The 19,285-nt window shown below is 38.7% G+C and overlaps 1 protein-coding gene across 13 annotated transcripts in view; it reads left to right on the forward strand.

Moving 5' to 3' along the window:
• Window positions 1–19,285, forward strand: part of INPP4B (inositol polyphosphate-4-phosphatase type II B) — a 374,654-nt gene that overhangs the window by 91,492 nt on the left and 263,877 nt on the right. For 11 of the 13 annotated variants that reach the window (XM_027652901.1, XM_027652902.1, XM_027652903.1 and 8 more), the window contains one exon: window positions 11,121–11,179. In XM_027652901.1, the coding sequence (XP_027508702.1) occupies window positions 11,168–11,179 (12 nt within the window). In that variant the 5' untranslated portion in view covers window positions 11,121–11,167. Of the gene's footprint in view, window positions 1–8,286; window positions 8,404–11,120; window positions 11,180–19,285 lie in introns of those variants that run through there. The other 2 variants (XM_027652898.1, XM_027652899.1) reach the window with 2 other exon arrangements.

A 19,285-nucleotide genomic window follows, 5' to 3' on the forward strand; every position in this document is an offset into this window, starting at 1 on the left:
TACGGTGTCATACACTACAGGGTAGGTAACTGTATGCAGAAATCCAGTTCAATGTGTGGCTCTGTTGCCTGATGGATAACTTACTTAATAAGATTCAACTTATTTTTCAGGGCTTGCTTTGTATTTCCTCACTGTTTCCAGCTAGGTAAAGGCTGCACATTAGTGAAAACAAGTAGTATAGTGATGGATATTCATAATTAAGAAATTTAGGTTTACTTGAGTGAAGTGTTACACTTCCCAAATTGCCTGTCTGCATGAGAAGGTGTTAGTTGGTTTTGACTTCCCACAGATGGTGTCTGTTGCTTACAGGTTGTAATACCAAGGAATTCTGCAGCCAGAAATTCAGCAGACACATAGGTTGTCTTGGAATAAGCTACAGAAGAGAGCTTTTCTATGGGCACATATGCAGTTTGAGTTGTCCTGATCTTAATTGAGACAAGTATTTGGGAAGAGCTTGATCATCATCTGAATCATCCTTTGTCCTTGGATTCAAGTTTTGGTTCTAAAGTATCACCTCTTAGTTTCTTCTGGCCTTTTTTTAACTTTGGATGAATTTAGGGGGGATAGCAGCAGCTTGGTTTAAAAAAGAAAAGTGAAGCTTTTGTCTGCTTGATAAGTGTTATTCATCCTTTAAAATAAATCAACTTTATTCCTATCTGCTATTTGAGGATATGTTGTTGATCAAACAGTCAATAAATGACTTGGTTTTGCTGTAGTTGCCAGATCAGTATAAAGCACCAACATATTTAGTAGTTTTCACGTTCCACGAGTTTTGTTGCATTTCTTCCCCGTAACTGTTTTGCAGTTTTCCCTTCCCCAAATAACATGATAGTTTCTGCTGAAGTGAGACTTCTGTTGCATATAAAAGTTGAATCATTATTATTGAGACACAGTTAAAACAATTATAGTTATTCCTTAACATAACAGCACCAAGAAACCGTTTCCTAGATTTAGTTGTTCAACAATTATGTTCTTAACAGCGATACTTGCTTTTTAATTAGAAATGTACTTAACCAGATATTTGTGAAGTTTAAGGAGCAGTATATTTAAGTTGGGAATGTACTTAATATAATGATTCCCCACCCACCCCCCAGTATTTTACTTGACTTTTAATTATTCATATTAAAGATCATCAAATATTAATTACCTTACTTTTCCATGCTCTCCTGCTGTCAGTTTAGAGGTAATTGAGGGAAACCCAGTAGTCTCTTTCCCATGGAAAGCAGAGGAGCTCATGGTCTCTCCCTAAACGTGGAATAGTAAAATTGAAGCCTCTGCTGGGCCCGCAGTTGTGTGTTAAAGCTGTATGTAACTTTTGTCCTAAGGCTGCAGTTACACCATCACGCTAAGCTGATGCATCTGTGGCCGTCTGCAGAAGGGTTACCTGGGGGGGGGGGCACACTCTTGGCCTCTGTGTTGGGCTGGCACTGGCGTTTCTGCAGCCAGGTAGTTCAGTCTGATCAGGGAACAGCTTGATCAGGTTTTCATCAAGATCAGTTCCTTAAGCTGACTTACACCAGCACCAGTGCTGCTCTGGGGAAGAAGGGCTCCCTTTCCCCAGGAGTCTGTACCTGTGTCGGGTCAGTGGCTGCTCCAGCGCAGCCGGAGGGAAGTTGCACTGTGAACACTCGGTGTCACAGTGAGGTGGCTGGGCTCAGGAAGGCACTAGACTCTTTCTTGCTCAATCCTCTGCCTAGCAGTGGTGCAGTAAACCACCTGGGAACAACTCCCACAACAGATAAATTACTTCCTTTTCCTAGGGCTGCCTTTTTTCAGTTGGATCAGTATCAATGGCTACAAGTACATTGTTCCATGGGTGTGTCAGGTTTTACCTGTTTGCAGTGGTTGTTTGTATTACCCCTTTTAAAGGAAGCAAAATGCAAGATTTTTATGATTTTTTTTTTTCCCTCCCTAGAATGATCACATTTGAATGCTGGCATGAATCATTTAGGAATTTGCTTGACTGGGGAGTCTGTTAGCTGAAGGGAAGACAGAGCTGTTTTGTGTGGTTGCTATTTTTTCAGCTGAAGGGAATACCTTCAAGCCAATCCAGCATTTAATTTTTCATTATCTGTCTCCAAATAGAACAGCTCACCTCTCACAGCTTTTTCTGTTTCAGGAGTTACTTTGCTTTTAAAGTCTTTTTAAGTTTAAGACTTTTTTGAAAGGGACTTGCAAACAGTACTGATAGAGAACAAGGGTGCTGGTTGGTTTATGTGGTGCTGTATTATGCCATTGCAAGGTCATGCCTCCTTTGGAAGAAGGCTGGCTCTGGTTAGGAACAGTCTTTTCAGCTGAGGCTCCTGTTATTTTTTTAGGGCATAGCAAGGTAAGGGTGATGGAACGGAAAACTTAGCAAGAACGAAGATGTAAAAGATATTATAATATGGTATGTGTGTGATTCAGCATAAAATACAACTGAAATAACCACTGGTACTACTGGGAAAAACAAATAATCATTTAATGTTTCTGTTACCTTTCCTCTAGACACACACATACACAAAATTCAAATTTGTTTTCAATGCTCAGTAAAGGGTGTCCTAGGAAGTTTCATGGCTCACTAACTTGCCTGAATATTGCAGGCCTGTCATTTTTTTTTATTTGGACTGCCACAGTGGCTGATAAATGGTAGGAAGAAACACTTGAAGTAGTTGAGGGTGATAGTCTGTTCAAATGGATTGCAGTAGTACTGGGAGCCTAGAAAGTGTAAGTGTAAACTACAGACAATATATGATCAGCCCTAGCTTTGACCTTGCTAGAAGGAAATAAGACAGCCAGGAGACAGAAGATTGAGACAAGAGATTGAGAAGTTAGAAATAATCTGAAATTTTCCATGGGTACAATGACTTAGCATGGCTGTGTGCAGCCAGCTGATAAGCATCTTCACATAGAAAGAAATAACTTTGTATTGCCAATAGATACCTTCTGTAGATAGCCTAGTATTTAGTGATATTTGGTCTTGCCTATCTTACCTCAGTGAGGAAGAAAAACAACCCAAACCTACAGAGAAGAATCTTTTGTAAGACAAATTTTCTCCTACTGTTTTCTCCTTTTATGGTGAGGTTGCCTTTGGAGATACCTGAAACCTTATTTGGAACACAGTCTCTGAATTTATGTCAGCCAGGAATTTCTTGCTTAATCAGCTGATCACCTGTTAATGATTTTCAATGTAAAACTTGGATACAAGGATAGATTTTTGAACCTTTTAGATATATCAATATACCTGCATATTTAAAACTCCTCTCACGCATTAATTCTTTTTGCTGACTCTGCACTGTACTCTTATTTTCTCAGTCGAAGACAAAAAAATCTAGCATTTTGTTTCACTGTACAGGGACCAGGGATAGAAAGCAGAGTTTTAATGGGGGAGTGTGTGTTATTTATGTTTTATACCCTAATAAAAAGACACTGTGTGGAATTAGCAATATCTCTTTGCTTAAAAAGAATATAAGTTTTGAAGACAAAGTTATGGACTGATTTTGCACCTCTCCTTTTGAAGGCTGTTTTCTGTGCTGTGTGTTGCAAAGATTAAAGAAGTTCTTAATACAAAATGATGTGAACTAAAAATATTGTACCTTTTCAAAGGAAGAGAATGGAAATTTAGAATGCATTTGGCAGAGTCTCTGAGGACTTGAAGACATAAGCTCTAGTGTTTTTCTTTTTGAAATTGCTAAACTAGTGAAATCAGTCAATTTTATTGACTTTGTTTCATAGATTTAGGAGATTGCACTATTAAAAAGCTTGTACTTTTACACTTTACCAAAATATCTGGAATTAAATGCAGTACTAATGAAAGCAGTGAGGTATTATGCACTGATTACTTCAATGTTGTTCTGGGCTTTTGATCCATAAAAAAACTTGGAACCCTAAGAGGCAGTTTTGAAAGTGTTGTTTCAGGGTAGTGTGTGCAGCCATGAAGGTGGTTCCTCTCTTTTTGTATTGGCACTAGTGACTCCCTGCACTTACTGCTTTGGACAGGTGCAGCTTGGTGTTTATCTGAAATTAATAAAGTATGTCTTAGTAGTTGTCCTGCAGGGTGCAAGCGTTGGAGACCAGCTGCAAACTGTTTTGATGGGTAGCTTTTATTCATGCTGGTCTTAGGTGCTAAAATTAATTTCGTTCAAGATTTTATCTTGCATGATTAATCTTCCTTGTAATGTAAGATTACTTGAACGTGCTGCTAGTTCTGTTTGACTTCTAACATTTCGTGTAGGTTAAGAGGTGGGTTTATATCTCTACAAGGGATCTAAAATGTGTATTTCTCTCTCCGTATTAATCAAAGCTGTGCAACTTTAAGACCGGTGCTTAACAGTTACAACACATCGTGGTTCTACTTCTTCTGCTTCACGTGAATCAAATAGTTCTGATTGTTCCCTGTCCACAGAAAGGGATCATGAAAACTATAACTGCAAATGCAGGGAGACAGAGGACATCCAACAGAGAACTTGATAAATTTTGTGGTCCATGAGCTGTTGAAATGGTCATCTCTTCCAGAATTATTGCTTTCAAGGACATAGACTCCTCCACCTTTCTCTCCTGACCACTCACAAAGTAATTGACTGGTCCATTTTGTGTATGAATTATGGTTGTGGTGATTGTGTGTGGAAGAGTGTTGAGGGGGACTTCAGATTCAGGATGCCTCCTTCTCTAGCCATGAGCATTAAATAATGCCTGCCTCTTGAACCACCAGTATTAAATAACTGAAGATAATACCTTTTTTATCTGAGTTCATGCTAGGAAAGAAATTATCTAGGACAAGCATTTAAAGGCAGTATACGACTAAGTAGTTTCCCTGACTAACAGCTTTGTTCCAAAATGGAGACAGAAGGAAAATGGATTATTGAGCTAAAAAGTCTTTCTGCTCCTTCAAGGAGAGCTAGTGCTGCAGCTGAAGATGGACACGTCTATCAGTGTTGTTTACCTTTCATTTTACTGGTGTGCCAACATTAGCTGTGTTTGGCTTTGGATGGGCATCGAGTTTCTAAGTTAATCCCAAGTTTGAATCCCATGATCTCTTATACCATTTAGGTCTGAATAATATTCAGGCAATATTCAGATAAGTTTAGCTTCTCTGGCAAACTTCCAGGAAGAGGCACCTTGATTATTATTGCTGTGGAACTCTGCTGGCCCAGCTGCCTTGCATTTCAAGCTACTGGCTTGTGTGTGCTGAGACTTCTGTCTCAAGGGTTTTAACTGCTGTGTACCATCCTTACTGTCCCCCGTGATTTGCATGTTATGGCTCATATGCAGCGCAAGTGATGCACAGATGTGATAGAAGGAATTTCTAGACCATCACTACTTTACTGATAGATGAGTGCAAGAGATATATACCATCTCCCTTGAGGGGGAAAATAGCAAAATCAATATGCATATCTCCTCCTGGAGTTTCTTTATTCCTTTCAATAGCTTTTCCAGAAGCCCAGTACGTTCTGTTTACCTAATACTGTTTTTAACTTTGCTGGAAAGCAAATGCTTTCTTAAATAGCAGTTTACAACTTGTCTCGTCCCCTACCTTCTGTGTTTTGCAGTTCTATGTGGAATACAGATGTCCATGCATTCCAGTAATTACTGCATTTAAGCATAATTAGGGTTTAGCCAGTAACCTTCATTGCTTTGATAGCATAGGTTTTAATCAGTCATTGGTGGTTTTCAACGACTCTTCCATCTGGGACCAGACTCATAGGTTCTGACTTTCTTCATGCTACTCAAAGAGATTGAAGCAATAAGGAGTAACTGTATGCAGATGAAGATGCTATTTAAGGTAGATTTATAAGGTGTTTATAAAATGGACTGGAACTGATTAGTTCACAAACCAATAAGTAAGTAGGTTGCTGTTGAATTTCTAGAACTGTGTTCTCCAAAACAAGAGAGCTACCAATGAACTGTGTGAAAGGTGTGCAAGATGCCTGCCTGAGAGGGGACAGTGCAACAGTTGGAGCCCACAGAAATTTTTTAGCTTGCCAAACTTGTTTGTTGTTTTTTAAAAAATAAACAGGTCCATTGCAAACACTGTTGTTAAAAATACAATCTGTGGCTTGTAAAACAAAATGAAGAATTAAGTCCACTCAACATACAGAGGCAAATAGGAATATATACACTGACAGTCCCAAAGTCCCTCCATGCCCTGGTAAACCTTTTTTCCAAGAGTCATCGTGGGTGGCTCTCTGGTGTCATGTGGCCTAGCCAGCAACTTTTCCTGCTCCCCTAATAGATTTGATCTTCAATGCTGAAAACGCTCATAGTGTTAGATTACAGTGTGTGATAAATATCCTTTTTTTTGAATGCTGTATGAGTCATCTCTCCACAGCTGTAGTCTATCAATTTACAAAGCATTGGCAACCAGCTGCACCTGCATGATGGAGCCTCCCTTGGAGTCAGTAGCTCACTCTGGGCACAGCAGCATCCTGGTGTGGTGTAACTTGCAGGTCAGGTTTTGTGATGACTATAGGGCTATGATGTTATAATTTGAACAAGATCATGAAATGGAGGGAAAGTGTGAAGATGGGGTAAAAGAAGTCTAGCTGCTGATGCTAAAGGGAAAACAAGAAAGAAGGTGTATGTGTGGGAATGAATGGAAAAGTTGGAGCTGCAACCTTCTACTCCTTGTGTTGGGACTGCTTACGTGCATTCTGTTTCTTTCTTATAAGGGTGCTTAATAATGAAGAGAAAGCTAAAGAGCCTTTTAGCTTTATGGCAGTTCTCCATAGAATTGTAGAACCTCCCTAGGAGGAAAAAATTACTTAGAGATTTGTCTTTATAATGTCATGTTTTTGACTCAGCCATTTTTCATATGTACAAATAATAGTTAAGTTTGGTTTGCTTTCTCTGTTGTAGTGCTGTTGGAATTGCCTGTGATATGGCATTTAGAAGTTACAGGACACAGCAGCAGTCCTTGTATGAGGGATAGAATTGAGAAAAGAAAGTGAATATAAAGGTAAAAGTAGAAATGAAAGGGCCCACAGAAAGATACGGTGCAGAAGATGTAACTTCTCCTTCAGATTAGTAGCTGAGAGGAACTTGTCTGGGAGTTGTTAAACGAGTTGTAGTTCACCAGATAAAGATGCCAGTGCTGTCCTCTGAAGAACAAAAACTTCTGTTTAAGAGACAGGAACTGGCTTCTGAAGCCCATGTGCTGAGGATTGTATGGCTTTTTAAAAATTTTTTTAAACTGTATAGGAGTTGTAAAATCCATCTGATAAACTTCAGTTGTTTGATTGTATGGGGGTTATAGCAAGAATTCTTTTTTTGAGAAAGGCCTTTACAAAAGTGTTGGATATTAAGAGCATAGAATGTTTTGGGGATTAAAAGAGAGATCTCTTTAGAACTGCTTCTGTGGTCTTATTTTCTCATTCTTGCAGCACTGTGAAATGTGGTGCTGTGTTAACTTCAATTCTGATAAAAATATTTGCTTCCAAACTTCCACTGCTCAAAACTCCAACTATGGAACTTTATTTATTGGAAATGATTTTAATATTGAGGAGGAGTACTGAGAAAGAAACAAAGATGTATTATATAAAAGTGTCAGGTATATTTTTTTTTTCCACTAAGTTCAGTAGATAGAGTTCTAACAAATGAAAGCTGTTTGGTTTTGGGGTTTTTTTTGTTGTTTTGTTTTGGAGTTGTCTGTTTGTTTTTTGTGTGTGTGGTGGTGGTGACACAATTAATTTCCTGAAAACAGAAAAAAATATTCCAAAAGAATTAAAAACTCTTAGAATATACCATGAACAGAAAAGAAGCAGTCAGTGTCCTAATCAGTGTCAGTATAGCAAAACATGAATAGTTGAGCACATTAACTTTTATAGTTAACACTTAGTATTTTTTTAGAGTTGTTGTTCCTGTGAAGGAGGTGGAAATCCAAGGCAATCTACCCTCCTCACCCTGCCCTGTGAATGCATACTTGAGCTTTCTAGTTATTTACATGTCTATAGCCAAAATATATTTTTAGTGGTATTGATAAACTGGTAATACTGTGTACAATTACAGCTTCTGCACAAGGTTCTAGAGGTTTTTCTTTCTTAAAGTGGGGAGTGTCACCTATGTGACCTTGTTTGCTTTTCCCCTATTACTTACAGTACTCACATACTATGAATAGAAAGTACCGTGTTTGGAGTGCACAAGAGAGTGGAAATCACAATAAACAGCAGCATCTCTTGTATTTTGTTTTGTTTTTAATGTTTCAGTTGACCTTCATATCTGCTGCCTAGATTTTGCTCAGCTTCAACAGATTATCTGGTATCCTCATTGTTCTCCTCCATCTCTTACTCGTCTTCATCCTCTTCCCTGGCAACCCCATGAGGTTCAATGCTAAAGATCTGGCTTTGCTGGCCAGGCAACCATCAGGTTGTTTTGACAAGGAAGGAAAACTGAAGATTTGCAGAGTGGTTGGGGATGAAAAATTAATAGGTAACAATGACTTGTGCTGAAATATCTCATGGTTGACGTGCATGTTTTCTGCAGCTGTTGGCTTAGTTACACTAATCACATATACCTGTTTTTAGTTTTCTTCATTACTGATGCTTGAGTGGTGCTGAATACCTTTCTAAATAATTAAGCTTAAATTTAGTTCTTTAATTTGCTCAAGTTTTCGAGTTCCCTTTGTCATGTCCCTGGGAAACAGCACACAGTCTTTAACATTATTATTCTTTTCCTGTAAACAAAGACTGGTTTTTTTCCTGCTAGTGATTGCTAGTCACCAGTCACTAGTTGCCACGTTTTAAAAGATTAGCTTTCCAGTTCGTCAGAACTTGCCCCTTCCACCTCTGAAAGCTGTGTTCTTTTATCATTATAGATTTTCCATGGCTCACTTCCCACCTCCTTTGCAGGTTTCTTCAGGCTTTTATGATCATATTTTAAATGTCTTTCAATTTCCAGTAAGTTTGAACAAGTGTCTGTTCCCTCAGTAGCTGTTAGAAAATAGCTTATGCTTAGCTATAAAATCGGTCCTAACACAATAACTTCAGCAACAGCAAATATTTTATTTTCACTTGTCCCAGTTGATCTTCATTGTGATTGTATTTATTTTATTAGGAAAAAATCCAAACAAACCCAAACCCACCACAGACTCAATTATGGTAAGAGGCTGAGCAAATTCTGTGCCACATTTTCAGAAAATTTTATACATGCCCCGGTAAAACCACAATATACATTTCCTTATGATAAATACCAGAGTTTCCTGCGGATGGTGCAGCAAACTTCCTGGACAAGGGGCTTTTGGGAACATCCTCATCTGCCTGCTTTGGGGTTTCTCAACAGGATTATCACCCTGTGTACTCATTGTAGGCAGCATATCAAGCCCTGCCCAGTGAATATCTGCTGTTTATGAGGATGTTTTGAATTTTTTTTATGTTGAGTGATAATATTGTTAATACTGCTAAAAACCTTACATTAACTGGAGAGAGACCAAACTTTTATGTAGCTCAGTATCACGGGTTATCTGTGCCATGATCAGCGGTGGCAGATTCTAGCAAAGTGTTTAAGAAGCTATGCATGTGTAAGATGTTCTTATTGCCCAGTAAATCCTTCTGACTCCCAGCAATCATATGATGATCCCGTGGGAAGAAGGGTCACTTCTGTCCAGGCATGCTGGCCACTGTGTGTCCTATCCACTGATGGACTTGTCATCGTTAGTCTGACTAATCTTTGAACCTGCTTATTTTTCACACTTACAAGGTAGTGACTTTCCCAATCATATAGAAAAATATCTTGTTATCAGAAGAAACTGCAGTGTGAATGTGATAGTTTTCTGATGCCCACAGGGTTCTGGGGGATGGAATTTAGTCTTAGTAGACTCTTGTACTGTAAAGCAACATACTCAGATCTGATAACTGTGTTTAGATTTTTAGTTGGTGGATGTGCATCAATTTATATTATTTTCTTTTCTGTATTGTCCTTGCACTTTAGTAGGTCCGAAAAGATCCAGGAACTTCAATTCCTTTTCAAAAAACTCCAAAAAACAGGTTATCACTTAACACAGTTATTCTATGAGTCCCAGTGCCTCTGACTGACTGTAAACCTTCCACTTTCTTGTGGGGAGAAAGCTACTCTGATTTTCAAATGTTGCTTATTAAAACATCTTAATTGAAATTATGACGAGAAGAGAATTTTATTTATTTATTGACTGTACCAAGATGTCCTCCCGCTCAATATAATGTTTTTAGTGGTGACCAGCTTTGAGGGAAGTACAAGAGTTCTGCAGAGGCAACATGTAGAATAATGTGGCCTTAGGGTACAGCTGTTCTTCCAGCTCCCCATCAGTTCGAGGTTGGCTGCTGCCTGGAGATACGCCCTCTCCAAAATATAAAAGAATACATCTTGTGTAAAAAAGGTTTCTTTCTCTTTTAAGAAATGATCCCTGAAGACACCACGTTTGTCCACAAGATCTGTATCTGTATATGTTTATAATAGGTTTAGGTATCTGTAAGTACCTACAAATACACATACAAACATGTTTAAAGAAACTGTCGTATTAAAAATCACCTGGCTATGGAAGAATAATTTTTTCAAGTTTTTTGACCCGCTCACTGACCCTAAAGTTCTGAAACATTCCCTGTTCTCAAAAGTTTGATTACATGCCTGCATGTGTTATGTACACAAAAATACGTTGTTATTCCAATTGGTTAAGCACTTTTTAAAAGTGTAGTTGAGTAATAATAGCCAACTGACTGTAAATATTTAGGTTTCATTTTACTCACTTTTTTTACCTTCTGAAAATTGTGAGTTCAGATTAGCATGTTCTAATCTGAGTGGAATAGCCAATGTTTTTGTGTCTTAATGTGGATTATGTTTGATCTCCTGAAATGATGGAAGCAAAAGCTGTTCTCTGCTAAAGTGCCTGTTTCTGCTCCCGTGTGAGGAGAAGGGAGAAAAGCTGAGCACACACTGTTGAGCGTGTGCTGCAGTCACCAATACTCTCGGCTGCAGAGTAGAAGAAACCTTCTGGGAAGTTGTTTGGCATTTAACAGCATGTTGTACATAGGCAGCCACTGAGTGAAGCTGGCTTTTTTTTGGTTGTTGATGATTTTCTTTTCTGACCTTTATAACTAATGCATCTTCTTTGAGAAGCGTTTAATGTGTGAAGACAAAAGGTTGTTTTTATTAATCTCTTACTTCTTTGCATACAGAACCGAGGGAGAGATGGTGCCGACTGAAAGGAAATCTGCTTTTTCTAATGAAAAATAAGGTAATTCTTTTTCCTACTGCTTTTCTTGATGTGCTAGTCTAATATGTGAGAACTTGAGTAATCCTTATTCATGATAGCTACATTGGCATTGTGCTTTTAGGGACAAAAAATATAAATCGCTATTATTAGAAGAGTGAAGATGAAAAAAATCTGTTGTTTGCTGTTTGTAACACTGGGTATTCTTCATGATATCAACATCCTTTTGCTGAATCATAAATAGTCTATGGCAAGGGTCTGCTCATAACATACCTGGGTCTAAATCCAGAATTACTGCACCAAATCCACTGGAATAACAAAAGCAAAATCTCACAGCTAAATAAGATATTGTAACAATGCTCAAGATGCAATTTCAGACCCCTACTACAATTTTTTAGTGTGGTTTTATAACTAAATTTGTTAGAAAGAATGGTATTTTCTCTTCCTGTGCTGTAAAAAGCATTTATATGCCTGACACGAAGGGCCTGTTAAAATAGGGTCTGACCCTGACATGCTGGAGCTGCTGAGTGCCCTCATTTGTCATTGGCTTTATTAGGAGTTGAGGCCACTCATCCTCTGGAATGAACAAGCACTAAGTGTGGAATTGCTGTTTTTCTTACTCTTTTTGTCTGATATTATGGACTTGCTCCTGTAGTTGCCTGAAAATAGCACTGGATTGTAAAGAATTAGGGAATAGGATGCAGCTTGAGACGCTTACCTGCTAACAGCAAGTATTTTATAACCGGCTTCCAGATTGTTTTTATACTGTGTGGACCAGCAGTTGGATGGAAACAATTGTACTGCTTGGTAGATTGTATATTTTGTTTGAAAGATTTTTCAGTGTGATATAGTGGCTTATTTTATTACAGTGATGAATGTGCACATATGGTACACTTCTGAAGCAGTATTTGCTTTCAAAGCACTGTTCAGGAGCATGTGAGAGACTTCTGTATGTGTGCAAACAAAATGAGATGGTGTGACGTAAAAGTTTGTCTGACTTGAGTTTCATACAGCTGCATTCTCCTGGGTGGTGAATGGTCTGACAAGTTTATGTAGGTGACAGCAAGTTCATGGCCACCCGTTTGTCACACCCTTGTACGTTAACATTCTTCTGTATGACTTGCAGAAACTATTTTTAGTAAGGAGCTTTAAATTTCTAAATACTGCAAGTTCCTCCAAGTGTCCTATTTTCACTGGAGCCTTGGCATTTCGTAAAACAGTTTAAGGAAATATTTTGATCAACTTTGCAACTGTGAAGAGAGGAGGAGGAGGAGATCAAGTGTAGCTTTCAGTTTGGCTCTGCGAACTTGGAGAATTCATGTTACTATACCATACTAGAAGGTTTAGTGAGCATTGGTACTCGGTTTCATGTGCTATATGTTGGGTTTTTTTTTTTTTTAAATCTTTCTTTTTTAATGTAAGGGTGAAGTACAGATGGATGGAATGAGACTGTATCAATTGGACCAGCAAATCAACTAACACTCTAGGGCCACTTCAGCTGTTCAAATGGAAAGTTGTATTTTGACAAACTTGGAGAGTGAGACACAAATTAATGACTTGTTACAGAAATTATTTAGGCTTGCAGTAAATAAATGGGAATTCCCCTTGAAATGCTATAGTTTGACTGAACTGGTAAATAAGTGGGTGATTTTCACTCTACATTTAGGTCAGTGCTAGAAAACTGCGTCTTATTCTGGTTTCCTTGTCTAAAGAGGTTTTCAAAATTTGCAGAAGTTATGGAAGGAACCAGGAGATTTGACAAATTTTAGCTTATCAAAGAAGACTGGTGACACGATTAATGTCAGTGTTTTCAAAAGGTGATTTTATCAGGTACTTTCTTTAATTAGGGAAATCACAGTAAGAGAGAGACTTGGAAATGGAAGTCAGACAAATGCATATGATCACAGAATGATTGCCCAGTGAAGCCCAAGTGTGGTGAGATATAGTGGGTGCTTAGTTTTAAAATGTCACAGCCTACTAGGCTCAGTACAGAGACCACTGAGTGATTAAAGGGCAATGTCTTACAATGAATCAAACTAAATGATGTAGCACTTCCTAGTCAGCTTATATCCTAGGAATTTGTAAAATGGTCGTTTTCAGAGGCTTCATCTGTTGGGTATTATAAAGGATGGCTTCTTTGACAAAGACAGATCTCTCTTGAATCTCATATCCATGTTTCAAAAGATGCAATTTATAGGTATACCAAGTAAAACCACAGCAATTTGTGTGCTGTGAGGACAGAAGGCAGTGTACCCTGTACTTTTTTTTTCTTTTTTTCTTTCCTTATTCTAGAAATGAGCAGGTTTCCCATCTGAAGCAGATTCTTGACATAGGAAATCACAGATTAAATTTTTGGAGCTAGGTTGCCAGTATACTAACAAAAAATAGTCTTATGATAAAAGTTATTAGGCACCTTAATAAGAATAGTTGCCGATTTTCTGCTCTTTACTTGACTTAGCAAGGCTACTAATGAGGTGTGTGAAAGATGTGCCCCAAACAGCGCTGAGGAAACCATTTTCGTATTTTTGTTGCTGAAATCTGGCTTGGCTTATGGGTTGACATGGAAGAAAAGTAAATTTGATGTTTTGGAAACTCATTGGAATGCTGAACAATTAACTCTACAAGTCACTGTCATGAAGCAAAGACCGATTTGCTGCTATTCATTAACTGCCGTCAGAGCCACGTGCGTGTCTGCATGTACAAATGCTTAATGGCAGACTCTCATTCCAGTTCAGATGCACATAAATTATGCTACTTGTATAAGAGGAATCTTCTCTATGAAATTGCAAAGGATGCTTCCTGACTTATCTGCGCTGTAAATCCCAAGTAGCATGGCAGTAAATTTTCAGTTCAGGGAGAAAATGTGGTTTATTCTTCTGCTTTTTCATGTATGCATGCAACAGAATGACCTATTAAGCATCTTAAGGGCATTTATTTTCCTTAGTCTAGCAGTGGACTTGGTTATTTTGGACTTGGAGTGGACTAAGTAGACCTATTTGTAGGCCTGAGGTACAATCAGCATTTGATAGTTAAACTTTTTCCCTTTGCAGACTTTGGTGTGATATTTTGTGGTGTGGGTAGGTAGGCAGTTTTGTTGTTGTTTGCTGTTCCCTCCCCCCCTCTTCCCAGATTCATTCCCTACCATATTATACTGATTGTAGATGGCAGAGTAATAGTAGTGAAGGGTCTGCAGGAGTGGCCTCTGTTAGAAAAGGTCAGGGGCTCTGCATCAGACCCATCATGGGGCACAGCTGTGCCTGTCAGCACAGCAAGTGGTGCCTCTGGGAAGATGTATATAAGAAAGGGCAAAATGCTGCATGGGAAGTGTGAGAAACAGCCCCAAATTTGGAGAAGAAGGATCTGCCCCAGGTGAAGGAGCAGATATTCCCCTGCAGCCTGGGGGGAAGACTATGCTGGGGCGCTTGGATATGCTGTGAATGATCTGCAGCTCATGGCCAGCCCACATTGGAGCTGGTTCTTCTGAAAGCAACTGTAGCCACAGAGAGGATCCATGCTGGAGCAGGTTTTTGATGTCTGCAGCCCATGGGAGGGACTCCATGCTGGAGCAGGGGAAAAGCATAAGGGGGAAGAGGTGTAAGAGAGGAACCATTCCCTGTCTTCCCTGTACCACTGAGGAGGTGTGGAAGAGGAGGTAGAGGATTTGAGAATGAATGACTGAAGTTGTGCCTTGGGAATAAAGAGGGTTGGAGGAAGCTGCTTTAGTTCTTGTCTTTGTTTCTTACTACCCAAGTCTATTTTAGCTTGCAGTAAACTAAATTAATTTTCCCTGGGTTGAACCTGTTTTGCCTGTGATGGTTGTTGGCAAGTGATCTCCCTGCCTTCATCTTGACCCACAAACATTAAAATTTTATTTTCTCCCCCAGTCCTGTTAAGAAGGGGGAGTGATAGAGGAGGTGGGTGGGTGTTAATCTGACAAGGTCAATCAGCCACAGATACAATCCCCTGTGGGAGCTGTATGTTGCTAATACCTTCCTGTGTGAAGTCCTCAAACCACACAAAGCATGTAGGCTTTGTGTCCACTCCCCAGGAAGTGGGAGATGTGTGTATTTGCATCCTATGAACATAGTCAGTATATGTTGCTTTTGAAGGCAGAACTGGAAACTGGGCTCCCTAAAGCCGTGGCTGGCAGTGTGACTGGGCTGGGGAACCTGGTGTGTGACAGGGCTTTCAGAAAAAAGTTTGACATTGTGCTTGCTAATCGTGGAGCAATTCTTACGCATCCTAGTCCAAAATAGGATTTTAGAACTAGACAATGTTATGTGCCTCACTTAAATTATGTGCTCTGCGGGTTATTTCCTTATTTACTTAGATTCTACCCAATTCCAGCCTGGTAGGTGCTTCCTCCCAGAACTCATTTTGAGTGGGAAACAGGGAGAAAGATTGCTCAGCAACAGTTGCTAATGTGTGTAATAAGTATGAGGTACTTATGTGCCTTTTTTCATTAGCATAGGAGGGCACTTTGGATTAGAAGTTTTGGATCTCTTTGAGGATTGCAGTATTGTCTAATGGTTTTTGTTTTAATTACAGGTCAGAATTTATAGCAATTTTTTTTTTAAAAACCAAAATCAACAAAAAACAACCCGAAACAAGAGAACAGTGCATATTTTTGTCATGTTGTGTCGTTTCCTTGTTGTTTACTGTTCATAGGTCCTTCAGAATAATTTTGTGTTTTTCTTTCCACTAAAGAAATAAACATATTACTTTGACCTTTTGCAGTCTGTTTTAATCCTCATGCCCATTCAAGGCTGGATTTTAGCCTAAACCGTTGTTTGCCATAAATGGATGAATTCAGAGTGATTGCTAATAATATAAAGAAAGAAGCTATCTAACCCATCTATGGTTCATTTTCCCTAATGTTTAAACTAATATTCCCAAATAGTAGTGCTGATACTTAACCAGATTTGTAAATTACTTTGCAGTCTACACACAAAAAGATACACTAAAAAGTACAATTATGTTTTTGCATTTCAGTAATAGCTCCAGAGGGCCCATTATGTTCTCTTGAGTAAACATTTTGACATTCCTGCTTATTTTTGAATATGTATTTAGGAATTTATTTAAAAATGGATTTTTGATCAATAGCTTCTAGTGGATTCCCTAGGAGAGTCATTAGTGTCTATTGTGTAAATCTTGCTTAGCTTGTGGTTTAGTGATCCCATGGAGGTAACCATTCCAATCTGTCAGGTCAGTTTGTTCATGCACTGACTCAATAAACTCATTCTGCTTTTGTGTGTTAAAAGTTGCCTTTTAAGACTTTTGTGATGTATTGATTTTTACAAATTATCATGTAGAAGGAAAGGAATTTAGTTTATGGATAACCGTATTGAAAATGAAAATAAAAGCTGCTGTGAGCACTGAAAGGATTTTAAATTATCAGTCATATTTCATACATAAAATTATAAAGGCATCTTTTTTTTTTTTTCTCCTCTAAACAGTGTTGTGGTAGCAAACTTTTACGCTACATTTGTACTATAATACATACTTGTTTCCTGACACCCTAAATTCAAGGGATTTATATTGAAGGTTGAGCTTGGCTGAACACCAGTTGCCTACCCAAGTTACTTATCATTCCCCTCTTCAGCAGAACATAGAGAAGAAAATAAGATGGAATAACAACTTGTGAATCAAGATAAAGGCAATTTAAGCAAAAACAAAGGTTTTGGGGTACAGAAACAAAGGAAAACAAAAGATTTTTTGCTAGACCCACAGATCTAGAGACCCAATCTGTGGCCTTAACTATGTTAAGCTTAAGATTTTGTTGACAAGTTTAATGAGCAAACCTAAATGATTGTGCTGTCAGTAATCACAAGCTTTCCTGTAATGTTTGTGAAAGCTTAACATAAATTATGTTGTTGTAGCATTTATCACAAGTGTAATGTGGCAAGAAAAGCCTGAAAGTAAGATTTCAGATTGACTCATAAATCAATAAGCAGAGAATCACATGCAAGGTAAAATAGTAGAATAATGACATATTTCTGAGGCTCTGATGTGAGGCTCAGCTGTGAAAATGTTACTCAGGTTTGCATGGCATAGTTGTATGTAAGTTCTGCCATAAAAATGTGAGAATATGTCAATGAATCTTATTTGCATCAAGCAGGCATACACAACATATTTTCAGCATTTCAGCATAGCTGTGGAGTTTTAGTATTTTTCTTTTGAATTTGGTATCTTTTAAATATTCTTAGAATGAGATTGCTCTATATATATTGAAACTGTGCAGCCTTTTCTGGTCTGTTAGAATATGCAGTTTTCTGTGTGTGTGTGCTTTAGCATTCTGTAAGTCAGTAATCTCTCCAGAACATCTTGAAATAAGTGTGTCCCTTGTGGCTAAGGAGGGACTTATTATAAACCATTTTTTTCAGCAACGATTCTAATTTTCTAGAGCGTGCTCTGTGTCTGTTTAAAGTCTGAACAACTGAATAAGTTGTTGCTGTACCATGTAGCATTGCTTTGGGATTTAATGTGATTACTGATTTGGGGTTTTTTGGCTATATACTATATGTATGATATTAGTTATGACTGTGTGCTGCAGTATCTGTGCGCTGAGAAGCAGCTTAGTGAATCTGTATCTGTAAGTTTCGATGAAACATGTTTTTACTGTGTTGGTAAGATTTTGATTTATGGTAGGAAGTGTACTAGGTGGAGAAGAAAGGGGAAAAATTACAAAACTGGCACAGGCAGATCTGGAAGCTGTATCAACCCTTCCATAGTTCAGAAGTCTCAGTGTGTTTCTGAGTGTTCTCAGCCCCAACATTGCCTGTGCTTCTGCCTGCTTTTAATTGAGATGTGAGTTGTCCTCTTACTGTTGGAATGACTATACATATAACAATGTGCATATACATGTATAGATATGCATATATATGTAAACATCAGACTGTGTTTAGTGAAGAACTCAAATGAATTTGGTTGTGTTGAGAGAAGTGATGTTGCCCTGTGGACTTTTAATGTGCCTTGGTGTATTGTGTCTTGTTACTGTAGTCATGCATTCAGGCCAGTGAGCTATCTTGTTTGTGTTTAAAGTCCCTTACTTATGCTGGGTCTTTTTCTTTTTAAAATAACCAGTTGTGTTGCCCCTTATGTTATACTGTGAAGGCATTTTTGAATGCTTATTTTTTCGCATGCCTTAATTTAAGTAGTAGACTTTTTTTTTCCCCTGAGATTTTGGGATGGTTTCAGCCATATTGGATTGGGAGAAAAGTGCTATGCAGAGAACTCTGTGCTAGCTGAATGCTGTGAATTCCAGGCTTAAGCATGATGTACATAATGCCAATGCAGTGTTAGGAGGGAGGAAGGTGCTGTCTTCACGCTGCTCATGAAGAGATAGTGCGGGGAGCATTAAGTTGTGTGGAATAGTTGGGGCAGACAAGTATTACCCTTGGTTTCCTTAGTAGTTGTTCCTCTGCAGCAGTTGTAGTGCTGGCCCAGACTCACATGTTTTAGGAGTCCTGCAGGCCTCTGTAAGCCCTGTGACACCAGAATGCCATGTCTGCTTGGGGTAGCAAGGGCACACTGAGCTTTTGTTACCAAGAACGTGCAGTACCACTGCACTGCTCTACTGATTCCCTCCCTTATCCTGCTGCTTCTCCTTCCTGCCTACATATGTTACTGGCTTGCTCTCCCAGTAAAACCCTTCTCTTCCTTTCCACTGCTGTTAGAGTCAGACCTTTCATATAATCCATGCTTGCTTTGATAATCCATTTTGCCTCCTGGTTTTCTTCTGTGTCTGCTCTCATCTCTTGCTTAATTTGTTCCATGTTTTCTGTTGCTTTACCTTTTTTTATGGTGTAACCATGCTTTACTCCTTCCTTTCTTTGTGCCTACCTGTCCTTGACCTACCTGCTTGCCCAGCTGTGCCCATTACTCTATTTGATATCTGAAGTCTGTTGCTACTTTGTTTACAATGTTACCCATTGCCTTTCCATCCCAGTATCCTCCCTGGTCCCGTTGCTATCCCTTGCACTCTACAGAACAGTCTTTTACTAATCTTTGAACAACCTCTTCTAAATGAGAGCTAAGAAGCATCTCTTGTTCATGTGACTGTTACTTCCAACAGTAGCTCACCCTCTGACTTGGACTCTGCTTTTTCCTAGTCATTCTCAACTTCTGTTG

Source organism: Corapipo altera, unplaced genomic scaffold, assembly GCF_003945725.1.
Source record: "Corapipo altera isolate COAL_440 unplaced genomic scaffold, ASM394572v1 69, whole genome shotgun sequence".
NCBI lineage: Eukaryota > Metazoa > Chordata > Aves > Passeriformes > Pipridae > Corapipo > Corapipo altera.